The 17,558-nt window shown below is 51.3% G+C and overlaps 2 protein-coding genes across 4 annotated transcripts in view; both read left to right on the top strand.

Annotated features, from left to right (window-relative positions):
* The window catches only part of Ints3 (integrator complex subunit 3), a 40,937-nt gene extending 36,020 nt beyond the window's left edge, over positions 1-4,917 (top strand). The window contains exons 22-30 of one of the 2 annotated variants that reach the window (XM_063250500.1): positions 58-126; positions 1,022-1,097; positions 1,477-1,590; positions 1,895-1,943; positions 2,930-3,097; positions 3,420-3,520; positions 3,714-3,786; positions 3,927-4,083; positions 4,185-4,917. In XM_063250500.1, the coding sequence (XP_063106570.1) occupies positions 58-126; positions 1,022-1,097; positions 1,477-1,590; positions 1,895-1,943; positions 2,930-3,097; positions 3,420-3,520; positions 3,714-3,786; positions 3,927-4,083; positions 4,185-4,262 (885 nt within the window). In that variant the 3' untranslated portion in view covers positions 4,263-4,917. The other variant, XM_063250501.1, reaches the window with a different exon arrangement.
* A 1,200-nt stretch (positions 4,918-6,117) lies between these two features.
* On the top strand, positions 6,118-10,405 carry Slc27a3 (solute carrier family 27 member 3). Of its 2 annotated transcripts, XM_003475556.5 has the most exons (10): positions 6,120-6,903; positions 7,141-7,350; positions 7,578-7,736; positions 8,134-8,258; positions 8,498-8,692; positions 8,784-8,874; positions 8,969-9,167; positions 9,401-9,498; positions 9,617-9,747; positions 9,986-10,405. In XM_003475556.5, the coding sequence occupies exons 1-10, from the start codon at positions 6,240-6,242 to the stop codon at positions 10,160-10,162; spliced, it is 2,049 nt and encodes a 682-aa protein (XP_003475604.1). In that variant the 5' UTR covers positions 6,120-6,239; the 3' UTR covers positions 10,163-10,405. The 2 variants fall into 2 exon arrangements, with proteins under 2 accessions (XP_023423303.1, XP_003475604.1); XM_023567535.2 differs by lacking the exon at positions 7,578-7,736 and having other exon boundaries at positions 6,118-6,903.
* The last annotated feature ends 7,153 nt before the right edge of the window (positions 10,406-17,558 follow it).

Raw genomic sequence — 17,558 nt, 5'->3', positions numbered from 1 at the left:
GTGAAGCTACAGGGGTCAGCCCTGAACTCCTATCTTGTCCTCTCCTTTTCTGTCTAGTTTCCAGATGAGACCCTCAGGAGTGGGGAGCTGCTGAACATGATTGTGGCTGTTATTGACTCCGCACAGGTGAATCTTAAACTTTGTCATCCTGGACACTTGAAGATAGGATAAGGGGTTTGGGGCCTCTACTTTCTCTTCACGTCTGCAGACCAGAGCAGAGACTCCCCAGATCCCTGCTTCCCGGCTGCTGTCTTTAGGCCATGAGAATAAAAAGGAAAAAGGAGCCCGGGGGAAGCAGACTAGGGTCAGCTCAGAGCTATCAAGTTTCCCTCATCCTCTATATTCTTTATTTTATTTTATTTTTATTTTGAGACGGAGTCTTACTATTTCAAGCTGGCCTTAAATTCTTTATGTAGCCCACATTGAACCCAAACATGGCCCCAAGATTGACCCCAAAATTGTCCAGCCCCAGCCTCCCAAGCACTGGGATTATAGACATGTGCCAGCACGCCCAGCCACCATATTCTTGCTTCCATAGGAAGAACTGAAGTGCCTTGTTTATAGATCTCAGCTGACGTTCCTCTGGGCTCAGAATAGGACAGTTGGATCATTTTCACTGGACCTTTCTACCAGGCATAGACCCTAAAAGATACAGTTTTGCTCAAGTCCAACTCCAGAGTGGGTCCCCATTTCTTCTCCCATCCACTTAGCCAGTCCCTGAGGAATCAAGCACTAATGAGGCCTCCTTTCCTTGCCTTTTCCTTTCCCTGCCCACCCCAATTCAGAGCCTCCCAGGTCCTCCCTGCTACTCAGGATCAAGCAACCTCTGTCAGCAGGAGTTGGCAGTTTTTCAGAACTGTTTTGGCCCACCTAGACTGGTTCCCATTTAGGCCTGTTGCCAGTAATTTACCAGCCCCTTATATCAGAAATCAGCTTTCATTGTGTGCTGAGGCTGCCCCTCTAGGCTGGCCTCAAGCCCCTTTTAGAGCTAAAGGTGTGCTCCTCACCTACCCCTTTGTAGCTCCAGGAGTTGGTCTGCCATGTGATGATGGGAAACCTAGTCATGTTTCGGAAGGATTCAGTCCTCAACATACTCAGTGAGTAGTTACACCTTGTAGATCACTGGGAGAGGAGAGGGCCACGGCCCTGTGTGTTTTTCAGTAACAGGAAAGGTGGTTCTGGGCTGGGAAGTGAAGGAATAGAATACCATCCAGCCTGTTGTGTAGTCATGGGCTGGTACTCTCTCGTTCTGGAAAATGGAAAGGTTTGACCTTGTCCCTCCAACCTCAGGGCTGATGGGAACATGGAAGCCCTGTGAAGACTGAAATAAGTGCCACATAGAAAGGAAGAGTCTAAACTGGAGTCACTGTCACTACCCCTGTGCCATCCCTGCTTGGGATGCTGGTCCCGAGTGGATTAGCTGCTGCGTTGGGGGTGGGGTATGTGCATGAGAGAGGCTTTTTCTGTCCCTTTCAGTCCAGAGTCTGGATTGGGAGACCTTTGAGCAGTATTGTGCCTGGCAACTCTTCCTGGCCCACAACATCCCCCTGGAGACCATAATCCCCATCCTGCAACACCTTAAGTACAAGGGTGAGTAGGGTTAAATCCTGGGAGTGCAGGGAACAGACATCCCAGTCCAGCTGTGGCAAAACAGGCCTTTGGGCTGCTAGGATGAGGCCATGGCAGTGCCTGGCTCCTCACCGCCACAGCACAGAGAGCAGGCTCGGCAGTGAGCCCTGCACCCCGCTCTGAGCTGAACACCAGGATTCTTCCTGGCTCTTGGTCCAAGACTCCGCTTGCTCTTCCAGTGGTTGTTGCCTGGGGGATAGGAGAGGTGCCCAGGGTCCTACTTGGAAAGATATGTTCCCTGAACAGCTGCTCTCCATCCCCACAGAGCACCCAGAGGCCCTGTCTTGCCTGCTGCTTCAGCTCCGAAGAGAGAAGTAAGTTCTGCCCCAGGGTCCTTAGCTGTCAGTACCAGCACACCAAGTGTGTTACAAGAGGATTCTGTCCTATTCCTTTTGCCTTTTTCTTTTTCCTATTGTTGATATCTGCTTATTCTGCCCTTCACCCAGTGTGACTTAGAAACAAGCAGCTCTCCTGGGATCTGGGTTTCCTCTTGCCCCTGCCCACCAGGAGCTGCCCACAGAGGTGAGGAAGTGGGGACCGGACATCCCTGTTTCCTGCTGCCGCAGCAGTTCTAATCCTGGTGGCCCTTGCTCCCCTCCCCCACACTCCTGCACAACACCAGCTAATCCAAGAGGAGGAAGCATCAGAGTGCAGACTTCACTCCCATCCCCGCCTCGGCCCGCCCTGAACAGAGCAGCTGGGCCCACGGCCTCCCTGCCAGGAATAGGGCACAGTGGGTGAGAGGCACAAGGCTCCCTTTCCGTCGTGGGCATTTTAGCAGCCTTCCCAGATAAACGAGGCAGCAGCTGTGTGTCTTTTCCTTCCTGCCTCCTGCCTGCCTTCCACAAACCTTTTCTCTTCCCTTGCCTGAGAACTAGCACAGTGCTCCAGAGGAAGTGGGAAGGTAGAGGACTGTGGGAACTACAGCTTCACAGCCGTCTCTCACTGCTCCCTCGGGCCAGATACCAGCCTGGCTCCCACCGAGCAGGAGGGAGCCGCCTCGAACCACAGGCTGGTCTCTCTGCTCTGAGGGAGCCGAGGGAAGGGGCTCTGGTGGCCTCACCCCCAACATTCGTGCCCAGCTTCTGCCACCACAGAGATGGAAGAATCTCACTTCTCTCCTGGCTTCACAGAGGATGAAACTAGACCTTCCTTCCCTAAAGGGAAGGAGGAGAAGAATATGAGCATAGGGAGCAGCAGTGTGCCTCTAGCAGGGTGGAGGCTGGGGGTTGGACAGTAAGTGGGAGAGTCCCAGCAGCCCAAGGCTGCTAGCTATGCACAGTACTCATCTTGCCCCCAGGCCCAGTGAGGAGATGGTGAAGATGGTGCTGAGCCGGCCCTGCCATCCCGACGACCAGTTCACCACCAGTATCCTGCGGCACTGGTGCATGAAGCATGACGAACTGCTGGCGGAGCATATCAAGTCCCTGCTCATCAAGAACAACAGCCTCCCTCGAAAGAGGCAGAGGTAGGTCCTAGCCCTTGCCTGCTGCCCACTGTCAGCAGACCATTTCCAGGGCTGCCACAGTGACCCTGCCCTGGGATGGTGGGTTGCGGTGTTGTCCTAGCCTGGTCTGTGGGTGACATCTAGTGTTCTGAAGCCATGTGCCATGCAGGGCCTCATGGCTCCTGCTGCCCCCTTACTCCTCCTGGTGCCCAATAGCGGCACACTTTCCAGCTGCCTCCCTGCCCTGACACACTCTTGCCTCGGCCCTGGTGGAGTGGAGGGTGTCTCTCACTTGGGGAGCCCTCCCCATGAGCTCAGTGGCCCTCTTGTCCTCCTTACGCAGCCTGAGGAGCTCCAGCAGCAAGCTGGCCCAGCTGACCCTGGAGCAGATCCTGGAGCACTTAGACAACCTGCGCCTCAACCTGACCAACACCAAGCAGAACTGTATGCCCACCCTGTGGTTCTGGCCTCACAGTGCTGCCCTGGCTCTGCCTCTTCTAGAGCCAGGCTAGGGCAGGAGCAGGACTCCCAGGGCTGGAACCCAAGCCCCTGGGAGAACACAGCCTTGGGGACATCTGTGGGCTCCCAGATATCTCATTGTTCTTTCTTCTCTGCTCTCCTTCCTGTCCCCCTCTAGTTTTTAGCCAGACCCCAATCCTGCAGGCACTGCAGCACGTCCAGGCCAGCTGTGACGAAGCCCACAAGATGAAGTGAGTCTCCTACTTTTTTTTCTACTTGAGAAGTGGGGAGAAGGCCTAGGGCAGAGGAAGGACACAGACGTGTGATGGATTGACAAGGACAGAGGTGTGCGGCCAGGACAACAGCACTGAGAGCTTGTTCTTGTCTGTAGGTTCAGTGATCTCTTCTCCCTGGCTGAGGAATATGAAGACTCTTCAACTAAGCCGCCCAAGAGCCGGAGGAAGGCAGCTCTGTCCAGCCCTCGGAGTCGCAAGAATGCCACTCAGCCCCCCAATGCTGAAGAGGAGTCAGGCTCCAGCAGCGCCTCAGTAAGTCCCCGGCAGTGTAGTGTGTGGGAGGAAGGGCCAGTGGGTCCAGGTGGAGTGGGGCCCAGGCTAGTGATTTTCCCTTGCCCTTCCACCTCTTTCAGGAGGAAGAAGACACAAAGCCGAAGCCCACCAAACGGAAACGGAAAGGGTCTTCTGCTGTGGGTTCTGACAGTGACTGAGGCCCCGAGTCTCTGTCCCACCCCCAGGTGGACTGCCCTCCTCCCTGATAAATCAGAGGGTCAGCAGGGCCAGGGATAGGATATGCAGGGAGCACCCACTCCTTCCCAGGCTTGCCCAGTGGGAAGCATGAACTGCTTTCCGGGACCCAGCCTGGGAAGCCGCCATGCAGCCCCCATCCCACCCCTCGTGTCCTGCTGCTTCCACTTGCACTTGGGGTCTCAAAGCAGACCATATTTTACCAGCTCCTCCCCAGTCTCAAGAAGAGCCATTTCAGCAAAAAGTGCGATGACTGAGCGGCTGCTGGGCAGGGCAGTGCACTCCCTCTGCTGTCCTGATTCTCTCTGGACTGACGACACATAATCACCTCCATACACCAGTGTGAACTGGGCACCTAGCCCAGTGTGGTTGGTGCCCACCTGAGCAGATGTCACAGCCTTTGGGACGAGCTGGTACCTGAACTCATTCCCCAGGCAGATTTCTGAGCTTGGCACCTCAGGCTGAGTCAGAGTCGGGGAGTCCCAGAAGCAAGTTCCTCAGAACTGTGAAATGGCCCTTGGTTCTGTTTTGCTTTTTTATTTTGTTTCTTTTTTTTCCTCCAAAGATAATTGCGGTTTAAAAGTTGGTTTTAAATGACAATAAAACAAGCCAGAGCAACTTTTGTCCTGGAGTCACTGCCCGCATTTACCCTGTGCACGTACAGATGGTTCCAGTGTCATTGGCACCGTGCTTTCCAGCTCACTGTGTCTCCTCTTCCTGCTCAGCCCCACCTTTATCTAGGCCCGGAGGGACCTGGCCTTGTCCTCTGCCATCCTTCCTGTACCGGGGCAGTGTGAGCAGAAGTTGCTGCTGGCACTGAAGACCCAGCCTTGTCATCCTCCGCAGCAGTCTAATGACTGCTGAGTAACTGCTTGGCAGGGATGCACTCTCCCAGGCCGTAGGCACAGAAATCTGCCTGGGGAACGAGTTCAGGTACCAGTGCCAGGGGCGGCTCCAGGTGGCCACTGGCTGGTCCACATGTTCCAGCAGAGGTGTTGCTGGGTTGGGTTTTAGGCCCACTCCTGCCGGCTTGCAGGCTGGAGGACGAGAAGGGTGAAGGTTGGGTGCCTTGCAGATGGCTTCTGACTGAGCCTGCAGATTTTCCTTTTCCTGGAATCTGGGTTGCCCTCTCCCCGCTTCTGTTGAAAGTCTAAACCACAGGCGGCCTCAGAGGCCTTTTTTCCCTTCCTCTCCTTCCCGTTTCCTCTGCTCAATTAAAACCAGGCTGGAAAGCATTCTTTGGCGGTTCCCAGTGATTGTCCTTTTGCCCAAAAAGGGGGGACCTCTGCTGAACGGCCTCTCCAGAAGTGTGCCTGTCTGGGCCTCCACCTTTTCCCTGCTTAACTGCCCTTACCCTATGGATTTGGCTAATCGACCTGGGACTTGCAGAACTAAATAGGGCTGGGCATGGTGACACACGCCTGTAATGCCAGCACTCGGGAGGCTGAGTCAGGACAGTGACTGCGAGTTCGAAGCCATCTTGGACTACATAAACTTTGTCTCAAAAAAAAAAATCTCCAGTGTGTGTGTGTGTGGGGGGGCGGGTAATGGTGGTGGCATGGTAACCTCCCTCCAACACAGTTGAAATGGTAATTTCAGAAAGACAGGCCCTGGACTCCAATGTCCTGGCTCACAGACTAGAGGCCCCAACCACCGCAGAAAAGAATTTGGAAAGTCGGTGCGGACCGGGATGGAAAGCAAGCGCCAGCACCGCCCAAAACTCGACCAGCGATTGTAGGGGATCCAAGGAGGGAGCGGGCGGGGCGGGGCGGGGCGGGGCGGCCTCGGCTCTCCCCCAACCCCCTCCTGGGGGTGGGGTTCGCCACACGCTCCCAGGCCAGAGAGGTCTCCGGGCTGGAGTGAGGGGCCAAGTTTTCGGAGGAGCCTGCCTAGTGTCCGCAGGGGGCCGGGCTGGGTGCTGGGGTTGGGGAGGCAGCACAATGGCTGCCCTCGTCCTGTTGTCCGCGCTCTTACTGCTGCCCTTGCTGCTGCTGAGGCTGCGTCTCTGGCCGCAGCTGCGCTGGGTGGCGGCGGACTTGGCCTTCGTGGTGCGCGCCCTGCGCTGCAAAAGGGCTCTGCGAGCCAGTCTGCTGGCCGCAGCAGCTGCCGATCCGGAGGGTCCCGAGGGAGGCTGCAGCCTGGCCTGGCGCCTCGCACAGCTGGCTCGGCAGCGACCCACTCACACCTTCCTCATCCATGGCGCGCGGCGCTACAGCTACGTGGAGGCGGAGCGCATGAGTAACCGGGCGGCGCGCGCCTTCCTGCGTGCGCGGGGCTGGCATCTGGGGCTCTGTGGCGGGGCCCCGGGGAGTGGTGGGGTCAACAAGCAGGCATCGCGAGGCGCGGGGGACGCGGTGGCCGGAAGCGGCGCGGTGCCTCCAGAATGTGGAGACGATGGGGCGCCCAGAGGTACAGCCGCAGCCCCGCTGGCACCTGGAGCAACTGTGGCACTGCTCCTCCCCTCCAGTCCAGAATTCCTGTGGCTCTGGTTTGGGCTGGCCAAGGCCGGCCTGCGCACCGCCTTTGTGCCCACCGGCCTACGCCGGGCCCCGCTGCTCCACTGCCTTCGCAGCTGCGGAGCGCGCGCGCTGGTGCTGGCTCCAGGTAAGTCCAAAGCAGGCCGCCGAACTGTTGCCTGGGGCTCAGCAGTCAGTGTGGTAGGACTCCCTGGAACTGCGAAGGGGTGGTGCTGAGCCTGGTGTCCCAAGGGTTCCTCAACCTATGGTTGCCTGGATGCCGTGCCCGTCACCATGAGCACCATGGAGAGGCGCAAGGCCAGTGGCAAGGAGGGCCTCTGGGTAGCCACAGAGCCGTGGAGCTATGCATTTCCAATCCTTCCAGAGTTTTTGGAATCCCTGGAACCAGACCTGCCAGCCCTGAGAGCCTTGGGGCTCCACCTGTGGGCTGCAGGCCTTGAAACCCGCGTTGCTGGAATCCACGATGTGCTGGCTGAGGTGGCAGCCGAAGCAGATGAGCCGGTGCCAGGCTACCTCTCCGCCCCCAGCAGCCTAACGGACACCTGCCTGTACATCTTTACCTCCGGCACCACGGGTGAGGGCTGACAGCTCCCACACCACCCCTTAAGATATCCCAGGGAAGAACCCATCGCAGGACGCATCTTCTCTCCCTCATCCTCCTGCTTTCTCTTTGTGTCTCTTCCTTCCACCCCCAACCGCCTACCTACTTCCTAGAACAGCCTGAACCTCCATCTTTCTCACCTCTCCGTAGGAAACCCCGCAGGCGCTAAGCTCAGGCTCTTCCCCTGACTCCTCCCGCAGGCCTCCCCAAGGCAGCTCGCATCAGTCATCTGAAGGTCCTACAGTGCCAGGGCTTCTACCAACTGTGCAGAGTCCAGCAGGAAGATGTGATCTACCTCGCCCTTCCCCTCTACCACATGTCAGGCTCCTTGTTAGGCATCGTGGGCTGCTTGGGCATTGGTCAGTCTCCCTACTTGGTCTTACTCATTCCTCCAGCAAAGGGTGTTTCCCTGGGAGTGTGTACTGAATCTTTCCGGGTGGAGCGTGCAGAGCGGGAAGCAGGGCCACTGTCCAGGAGCTCCGGGTACAGCTGAAAATGTTACCCAGGCAACAGAGAGATCATGCCCTTCACAGAAGAAAGTGGAGGGAGGGTTGTGTCATTCCAAGAAGAGGTAAATGAGAGTCACATGGAGGAAAGGAAGGACTTGCAAAGGGGATCAAAGGGATGGAATATTTAGGGCTGGGACACAGGGAAGGGGCATTAGCCTGTCAAGGCACAGGTAGAGAATGATGAGGGCCACCATGGCCTTGGCAGGGCCAACTCTCCAGCAGATCCTTCCTTGTCCCCTTCTGTCAGGAGCCACAGTGGTGCTGAAGTCCAAGTTCTCCGCTGGCCAGTTCTGGGAAGACTGCCAGCAGCACAGGGTGACAGTGTTCCAGTACATTGGGGAGCTGTGCCGATACCTTGTCAACCAGCCTCCGGTGCGTGGGCAGTCACTGAGGCTGGGCTAGGTCAGGGGGACCGGTGAGAGCTCGAGGAACACTGGGACCATTGTCTGGGAGCCAGAGGGAAGAGCTGACAGCCTGGTGTAGGAGCCCCAGACATGAGCCTCCCGCTGACACAGTGACTGAGGGGGATGCATGGAGGGTTTGGGGGACAGAGAATGCAGCTTCATTTTGGGGAGCTGGCTTCCTCGTGTTGCACCCTCCCTTCTGTACAGAACAAGGCAGAATGTGGCCATAAGATCCGGCTGGCAGTGGGCAGTGGGCTGCGCCCAGACACCTGGGAGCGTTTTGTGCGGCGCTTTGGGCCCCTGCAGGTGTTGGAGACATACGGCTTAACTGAGGGCAACGTGGCCACCTTCAACTACACCAGACAGCCGGGTGCTGTGGGGCGTGCTTCCTGGCTGTACAAGGTGACGGGCAGAGAGAAACCCAAGAACCCGTGGAGCAGTGGGGATGGGCTCTTACACTGAAATAACCCAGCTCCTGCTCTCCCCTCCCCAGCACCTCTTCCCCTTCTCTTTGATTCGCTATGATGTCACCACAGGGGAGCCAGTTCGGGATGCCCGGGGGCGCTGTGTGGCCACCTCTCCAGGTTTGTGCTCAGTGCAGTGGGTGGGGGTATGGAGTTCAGTGGGGTGGGGTCTGGGTGAGGCAGGTATCCCTGCTGACCGTGGGGACTCTGCCAGGTGAGCCAGGACTGCTGGTGGCCCCAGTGAGCCAGCAGTCCCCATTCCTTGGCTACGCGGGAGGCCCAGAGCTGGCCCGGGGAAAGCTGCTGCAGGACGTCTTCCAGCCTGGGGATGTGTTCTTCAACACCGGGGACCTGCTCGTCTGTGATGACCAAGGCTTTCTTCGCTTCCATGATCGCACCGGGGACACCTTCAGGTATTGCCCATAATTTTCTGATTCTTTCCTCTGGACATCAGATCTCTGTGATCCAAACCTCAAAAATCTCAACTCCCTCATCTCCCATCTGGTCAGTCCTCCCAGGACCTCATCCACATCCCCATTCTCAGACCTCTTACATGTTTAATCCCTGACTCTGAGTGCTCTCCCCTCCGAGCTCCCCAGCCCTCCGTCCTGGGCTCTTTAATTTCAGATCTCTGCTGTCTTGACAGGTGGAAGGGGGAGAATGTGGCCACGACCGAGGTGGCTGAGGTCTTCGAGGCCCTGGACTTTCTTCAGGAGGTGAACATCTACGGAGTCACTGTGCCAGGTGCTCAGGCATGGAAGTGGGGGAGTCGTCCAGCCCACCACCCCAAATTGATAATGCGGGGGCATAAGGCCTTCCTGGTAGCAGCCAGCATGGCTCACACTGCCTCCACCCTCGCCAGGACATGAAGGCAGGGCTGGAATGGCAGCCCTGGTTCTTCGCCCCCCCCACACTTTGGATCTTAAGCAGCTCTACTCCCACGTGCATGAGAACTTGCCGTCTTATGCCCGGCCTCGGTTCCTACGGCTCCAGGTAACCCTGTCCTGTGCGAGGAAGGACAGCTGTGCCGAACATGCTTCTCCTGCCTCCTTCCCTGCCTCCCTGCTCCTGGCCTGTCACCTTTTGTTCCCTGCCACCTCCTGCCCTTGACCTTTCCTATGCTTCCTAACCCCAGATTTGCCCCTTAGCACAGTGTAAGCCGCTCACCCTCACCTGCACATCTGACAGAAGCTCTTTTCCTTCCACTGCCTTTGACCTCCTGCTTCCCCAGGAGTCTCTGGCCACCACGGAGACCTTCAAACAGCAGAAGGTTCGGATGGCCAATGAAGGCTTTGACCCCAGCACACTGTCTGACCCACTCTACATCCTGGACCAGACTGCAGGGGCCTACCTAGCCCTCACGCCTGCCCGGTACAGTGCCCTGCTAGCTGGAGACCTTCGAATCTGAGAACGTCCATACCCAACGCACCCGAGGGAGGGCCTCTGAGGGGTGCGGGCTGTTGCAGTATATCTGGGCTTTTATACATTGGGATCTTTTATACATTGATTTTCATTGTTTTATAATAAATGATGCAACAAATTGCCAAGGGAATTGAGAGACATACTGGCTAGTAGGAGCCAGTAAAGAATTAAAGTAATGAAAAGTAGAGTGGCACAAAAAGTTAAATAAAAAATCAAGATTTTTTTAAAACTGCATAAAATATAATTAATGATGCTCAGGCCAACCTGGCTGTGTCTTCCTGATCTGGCCTGAAGTCTTCTGAGTGTGAGCGGATCTTCTTTACCTCTGAGTCACTGGCCCTGCATTTCTGCCCTGACTTTAAGGCCCTTTTTCTCAGGGGACCTTGTCTTGAGAGCCCCAAGGTTGATATTTGCCTGGGTTTGTGTGTGTCCCATCTCATTTTTCTCCCTGACTGCAGGACCCCACTGTTCTATCTAGGGAGCCGGAGAGCCCCAGAAACACTGCCCTCTGGGTGTGCCCACACTTTTCCCCAGCACAGGTGTGGTGGCGACCCGGGCTTGAGTCTCCACCAGGTAAAACAAGCAGTAGATTTGGGGGAACTGAAGATCAGGGTCCTCTTGCCCTCACAGCTCTGAGAAGCCTGTGAGGGGAGGGTAAAGCCTACAGATGCAAGGTTCCCACTCCTACAGGGCCCTGGTCAGATGGTCCCAATGGGAGAGGGTGGCAGCAGCCCCTCGGCGCGTGGCAGCAGAAGGGAGGGCTGGAACCGGAGGAGTCGCTCCTTGGGCCCTGAATGAGGTGGCCAGGAAGGTCACCCACCACCTGAAAGGGGTTTCGTTTTGATGAACAAGGTTGTTTGTAAATTTACTCAGCATATATAATGGACCTAAAACTCAATAGCATAAATTTAAAATCGCTTGGAAGGCTGTCTCTTCCCAGGACAATACACAGATGAGACCCAACCCAATGCCATCTTCACTGGCAGAGCTCCCAGAGGGGGAGCAGTGTGCGATGCCCCCCAACGGTTTACTCTAAGTGTCCCACAGGAAGAATGAGGCTCCATATTGTTTCCTTTTAGTAGAAAAGAAAAACCCTAATTATAAGATCAAACAATACAATAAAAAGCTGCAGTAACTGGAATGTTAGTAACAGACTCACTTGTTCTTCTAGAGCTTTTAGAAACAGAACCTCCCGGGGCTGGGGATTTAGCTCAGCGGCATAAGTGCCTTGCAAGCAGGCAGTCGTGAGTTTGATCCCCGGTACCGATAAAAAGGAAAAAGAAAAAAAACTAAATAATAATAATAATAAAAAAAAGAAACAGAACCTCCCATGAGTGTGTGCAGGATAAACCAGAGGGTTGGTTAAGGTGGTAGGATGAGGATTTATGTAAGGAATTTTACTACACTGACAGCAAGTGTGCTGTGGTTAGGAGAAAACCGACTTCATTTACATGCATGGGGATGGAGCGGAATGGGGAAAAAAGCAAGTTATATCATGTACAGGTACACATTCTCTATGATGAATGTGATCATTAAAGATAGCTAAAATATACCAATAAAATTTTAAAAGCAATATATAAATTACACCTTAATGATAAGACTCCCCAGCATTTGTGAATGTAAAACATTTGATTTTAAAATATCGGCACTGGGGCTGGGGATTTAGCTCAGCGGCATAAGGGCCTGCCTTACAAGCAGGCAGTCGTGAGTTCGATCCCTGGTACCGATGAAAAGGAAAAAGACAAAAATATATATATATATATATATATATATATATATATATATATCGGCACTACAGTTTATAAAATAACTATTGTAAAATGCACAGAGTGCATGCTTTAGCTCCCAGGTGTCCTTTTCTTTTTGAGAAACTGTAAGTTACTTTGTGGTCAAGGTTTTGTATCTTCAGCCTTGAAAAAGCCTACATGTATGATAAGACCTAACAGCCCCAATCGTTACATACCTAGAGCAAGTCATAACTAGTTCTGTTCAAAGACATCCTGTAGCCGGGCGTGTGGAGGCACTCCTGTAATCCTAGCATTTGGGGAGGCTGAGGGAGGCGGATCAGCATCACTGCAAGTTTGAGACCAGCGTGGGCTGCAAAGTGAGCCCAAAGCCAGCCTAAACCAAACATCCAGACTCTTGTCTCAAAAAAAAAAAAAAAAAAAAAAAAAAAAAAAAAAGAAAAGAAAAGAAAGAAAGAAAAAGCATCCTGTGGGGCTGGGGATTTAGCTCAGCAGCATAAGCGCCTGCCTTGCAAGCAGGCAGTCGTGAGTTCGATCCTTGGTACCGATGAAAACGAAAAAGACAAAAAAAAAAAAAAAAAAAAAGGCATCCTGTAAACACTTATCAACTCTAGCGGCTTAACAGCTACCCAACAAGTCATGAGGTGGTACAAGCCTGCACTTGGGAGGCTGAGGCAGGAGGACTGTTGGGAGTTCCAGGTCTGGGCTACATAGTGAGTGCAAGGTCACTCTGAACTATACAGTGAGCCCCTGTCTCAAAGAAAAAAGAAACAGTGAAAAGCATGGAATGTCAGCCGCCCCTTCTGCATCTCCTGAGCAAAAGTGCTCACATCCCTGAGGCATGTGACTCACTTTTCACTTTCATCTTGGTGGAATGGCTTCAGTGCCAATGCAACAATTTTTTTTCTTTTTCTTTTTTGGTACTGGGGATCGAACTCGTGACCTCGCACTTGCCAGGCAGGTTCTTAAGCCACTGCGCTAAATTCCCAGCCCCAATGCAACAATTTCTTATAAAAGAAATAAAAAATAACAAACTATTTTACAGAATCTACTACAAAACGCCACAAAAACTGTCTTCACTTAATATTTCTGTCTGTCTCTGTCTGTCTGTCTCTCTTTCTCTCTCACCCAGAGGGCTCGCTAATTGTCTGTGGTGCCTCCACTGGGGGTTTCCAGTCCATCTTGCAATCCTGGGCAATCGCTTATCAACCTCTGCAGAGGCAGCTTCCAAATGAGAAGGTGGTGTGAGAAGCTGGTGGATTTCCGGGAACCAAGACCAATCTCTCCAAGAGCAGCGGTCTGGGCAGCAGAGACTAAGCTTCTCCGCCCTGTCGGCAGAGGGCAGACTTGTCCTGCAGCTTTATTGGCCAGCGGGTGGGAGGAGGGGCGGGAGGGAGAAGAGGCGGGGTCCGGCCAAGGATTTAAAATGTCGCCGCTGTTTTAGGTGGCTTCTTGGACCGCTGCACCACTTAGTCCAGAGCCACAATTGCCGAGAGGAAAAAAGCTCTTTTGCAAAAAAAAAGCTCCAAGCCACCTTGCGCTTTAGACGGTTCAAACGATGGATCGATGGATCGTCCAGCTGGGCAGGGTGTGCATACCTGTAACGCCAGGATTTAGGGAAGCTGTGACAGGAGGATTACAAACTCAAGGCCCTGGACAATTTAAGGAGATTTTGTCTCAAAAAATAAAAAGGGTTGAGTCTGTAGCTCAGCGGTAGAGTGCCCTTGGGTGTGATCTCCTGTTACTGCAAAAACAACAAAAACTCCTAGGCACTGCACCTCTTTTTGAGCTGTAGGAGCTGGGGCTGTTTTTTGTTTGGTTGGTTGGTTGGCTGGTCTGGTTTGGTTTGGATCTCTTTTTTTTAAATGATGAAACTGGGATTGAACCAGCACTTCACACATGCTGTGCAAGCATGCTACCACAGAGGGGCACCTCCAGCCCTTTTTGAGACAGCTTCTCACTAATTTGTTCAGACTGACCTTGAACTTGTAGGAAGGCACTTATGCCACTGAGCTAAATCCCCAAGCTCAAGGATGTGTTAAGAGCATACACCATCACCCATGAGGAATGTGATCATTATGCCCTATGAAGCAGAACTAGAGGGTCGCTGCGAATTCGAGGCCAGCCTGGGCTATGGTAGTGAGTTCAAGGCCAGCCTGAAGCTACAAAGTTGTGCCCAAAGCATTTAGCACAGGCCTGTAGTCCCAGCTACTTAGGAGAATGAGGCAGGAGGATCACTTGATTATTTTCCTCTTACTGATTCATGCCAGGAGTTTATGATTGTACCCATTGTGACCATTTACTGCATGTACATAACACAGCTTAATTTTTTTACTTCTCCTACCTATTGTGTGGGATTTAAAAAAAAAAAAAAAATCTCTTTTGAGGCAGGGTCTCCCTATGTGGCTCAGGCTGACCCCTAACTCACTATGTAGCCTAGGCTGGCCTCAAACTCCTAGAGATCTTCCTGCTTCAGCCTTCTAGTGCTGGGATTACAGCCATGTACCACCATGCTTAACTGTTGTGTAGTTTGACTCCAATTTTCCTGATGCCTAATGATGTGGAGTTATCTTTTCATGCATTTACTTGTTATTTCTAAATCTTTAGAGAAATGTCTATTTAAATTATTTACTCATTGGGAATTTGCCTTTTTATTTTTTTATTTTTTAAATTTTATTTTAAAGTGAATAAAACCAGACCAGGGATTTGGCTTAGTAGTATAAGTACCTGCCTGGCAAGTGCAAGGTTGTGAGCTCAACCCCTGGTAGAAAAAGAGAGAGAGAGAGAGAATAAAACCAAACAAAATGAAATAGAATAAAGCCAATCAAAATAAAACAATGGCCTGGGTTCACACCTGTGATCCCAGTACTTGGGAGGCTGAGATAAGAGGATCCCTCTGAGTTTGAGAACAGCCTGGGATACAAAGTGAGCTCAAGGACAGCCTGAACTTCTTGGTGATACCTTGTCTCAAAAAAAAAAAAAAAAGACAAAACAAACAAAAAATAATGAATGCCAGATGCAGTGGCACACACCTATAATCCCAGCACTCAGGAGGCTGAGGCAAGAGGGTACAAAGTGAGCTCAAGGCCAGCCTGAACTGCATAGTAAGACCCTGTCTCAAAAAGACCAAAAGCAAAACAAACAAATAAAAAAAGCAAATAGGAAATCAACACTGGCTACCATAATGTGTCACAGTTTCTTCAAGTAACTATCCATAAGACATAATAAAATTAAACAAAACAGAATAGAATAAAATTGATGAAAATGAAACAATGAAAGTGATACGGGATTTCAAAACAAGATAATATCAAGTCAACAATGGCTCTTGTAATCTTCAAAATAGCTGCCCATGCCGTCAGACATAATGGAACCTAACAAAACAAAACAGAATAAAATCAAATCAAACGAAACAGTGAACATGATACAGGAGTTCAAAACAAGATAATAGGAAATTAACAATGGCTACTCCTTCCCTTATTAGACATTTCCTTTCCTTTCACCTTCACAATACCTATTGTACATTTGGGTCTCACTAACTTCTTCAGGTTTTTATACTAGGGAGACAGCACAGTGTTCACCTAGGTGAGTCTGTTATGGTTTGTGTCTGGGTGGCCTCCCAAGCCTCCAGCAGTCATGGACACAGCTGAATCTAGCATTTGTGATTGGTTTCTTCTCTAGCCCTGCGATTGGTGGTGTGAGTGCTGCACCCGCCCAGGGGTGGGTAATTGGCCTACAATACAGGGGAAAGGAGATTTGCTTTTTCTTCTTTTGCCCTTCTTAACCTGTTTACTGTTAAGAAATGGTTGCCCCTCAGCTGTGCCACCCCAACTTGGAGCCTCCTGAGTAGAGACTGAAACCTTAAAAAACTGTAAGCTAAATAAATCTTTCCTTGCTTCACTTTGGACATCAGGTATTTTGTCTCAACAACAAGAGGAGTTCGGGGTTTAGCTCAACGGCATAAGTGCCTATTTGGCCAACGCGAGGTTGTGACTTTGATCCCTGGCACCAAAAAAAAAAAAACAACAAGAAAGTGAACCAAGACAGAGTCAGAGTCCAAATATATTTTCATGAGCCTGATCTCAAGTTGCATCCATTTACCTACAAGACCCTTGAAGTTATCCTTCTTTATGGCTGAGTAGCTTTTCATTGTATAAAAATACCATATCTTTCCTATCCATTCTGCAGTTGATGGATTAGCTACCCCTGCTTTTTTCTGGGTTCCAGTCACATGGAACATTGTCTTATCTTCTCTAACCTTCAGTCCATGAATTTTCTTTCAAGTCGAATATGTTTCTTATATACAGAATATTAATGGATCCTGTCTTCCAAATCACTCTGTCCATGTTTCTATTTATTGGTAAGTTGAGGCCATCTAAATTAATAGTTATGATGCACTTGCACTGGCTCATCACCACCATCTGTCCTCCTGCCTCTGGTTCCCCGCTTTTCCTCTCCATTCAATTGCCTGCCCTGCACAGTGATCCCCCTCTGCTACTGCTCCTGGAATCATAGTCATCTTTATTTTCCTAGAATATCCTTTAGCACTTCTTGTAAGATTGTCTCAGTGGTCATGAATTCCTTCAGCTGTTTTTTATCATGAAAGTATCTTATTTATCTATTAATTTTTAATTTTTGTCTTTTTCCTTTTTATCAGTACCAGGGATTGAACTCACGACTGCCTGCTTGCAAGGCAGGCACTTATGCCGCTGAGCTAAATCCCCAGCCCCTTTATCTATTAATTTTTAAAGATAGTTTTTCAGGGTACATCAATCTGGGTTGGAAGTGGTTTTCTTTCAGAACTTGAAATGCTTCACTCCAAGTTGTCCTTGACTTGATGGTTTCTGTTGAGAAGTCTGTTGTGTTCTGATGGGTTTTCTTTTATAGGTGATCTGTTTCTTTTCTCTGACAGTGTTGAGAGCCCTTAAAGCTGAAACTGACCACACATGCAGAGCTGGGATATGACAAGGGCACAGACTTCCCAAGAACAAAGAGCACTGGGGGCAAGCCCCATGAAACCTGCTTCAGCCCAGAGAAACACGTAGCCTCAAGACAATCCGCATAGTGGGTTGCTAGGACGATAGGGTGTCATATGACATTAAGTTGCTAAAGTGTATAAATAAATGCCCCTACAGTGAAGGGGCAGTTCCTTTTCTCCCATCAGGAGAGTAATTGACCTCAGCTCTGTCTTTCTTTATTTTCTCATCCCAAGAACCTCAAGAGCCATGCAGGTCATGGAAAATGTCACCTGATCAGCAATTGGGTAAGAGCTAGAGGGCAAGGGGACACATTTCATGTGCACACAACTAGGGGGAAGTGAACAGGCAGTGATCAATATTCATCACTGGAGTGAATTGATATTGATGTCATCAGGTGTAAAATTTGAGGATACAAAAAAATGGGTTCACTAGGGCCAAAGAGAGAAATAGGTTTAAGAGAAACCAAAAACAGACGAATAGTCTTGAGGGAAGCCAAAGAGACAAACAGGCTTAAGAGAATTTTAAGAGGGAAATAGATTCATAAGAAACAAAAAGAAAAGATGTGTATTGAGTTTATCAATTGTTTAATTATGGGACAAATTCTAAACAATCACAAATGTACATGGAAATGGTTGTTGTATCCTTGGTTCCAGTAATTACT

The sequence above is a fragment of the Cavia porcellus genome, unplaced genomic scaffold (genome assembly GCF_034190915.1).
Source record: "Cavia porcellus strain 051 isolate PalLab524CR breed Dunkin Hartley unplaced genomic scaffold, mCavPor4.1 scaffold_6, whole genome shotgun sequence".
NCBI classification, from domain to species: Eukaryota; Metazoa; Chordata; class Mammalia; order Rodentia; family Caviidae; genus Cavia; species Cavia porcellus.
This window is presented reverse-complemented; position numbering and strand designations above follow the sequence as displayed.

Coding starts and splice junctions, on each gene's coding strand:
- Slc27a3 (XM_003475556.5), top strand. CDS start 6,240: ATGGCTGCCCTCGTCCTGTTGTCCGCGCTCTTACTGCTGCCCTTGCTG. Junction 9,499..9,616: donor CTACGGAGTCACTGTGCCAG/GTGCTCAGGCAT, acceptor CACCCTCGCCAG/GACATGAAGGCAGGGCTGGA. Junction 9,748..9,985: donor CTCGGTTCCTACGGCTCCAG/GTAACCCTGTCC, acceptor CTGCTTCCCCAG/GAGTCTCTGGCCACCACGGA.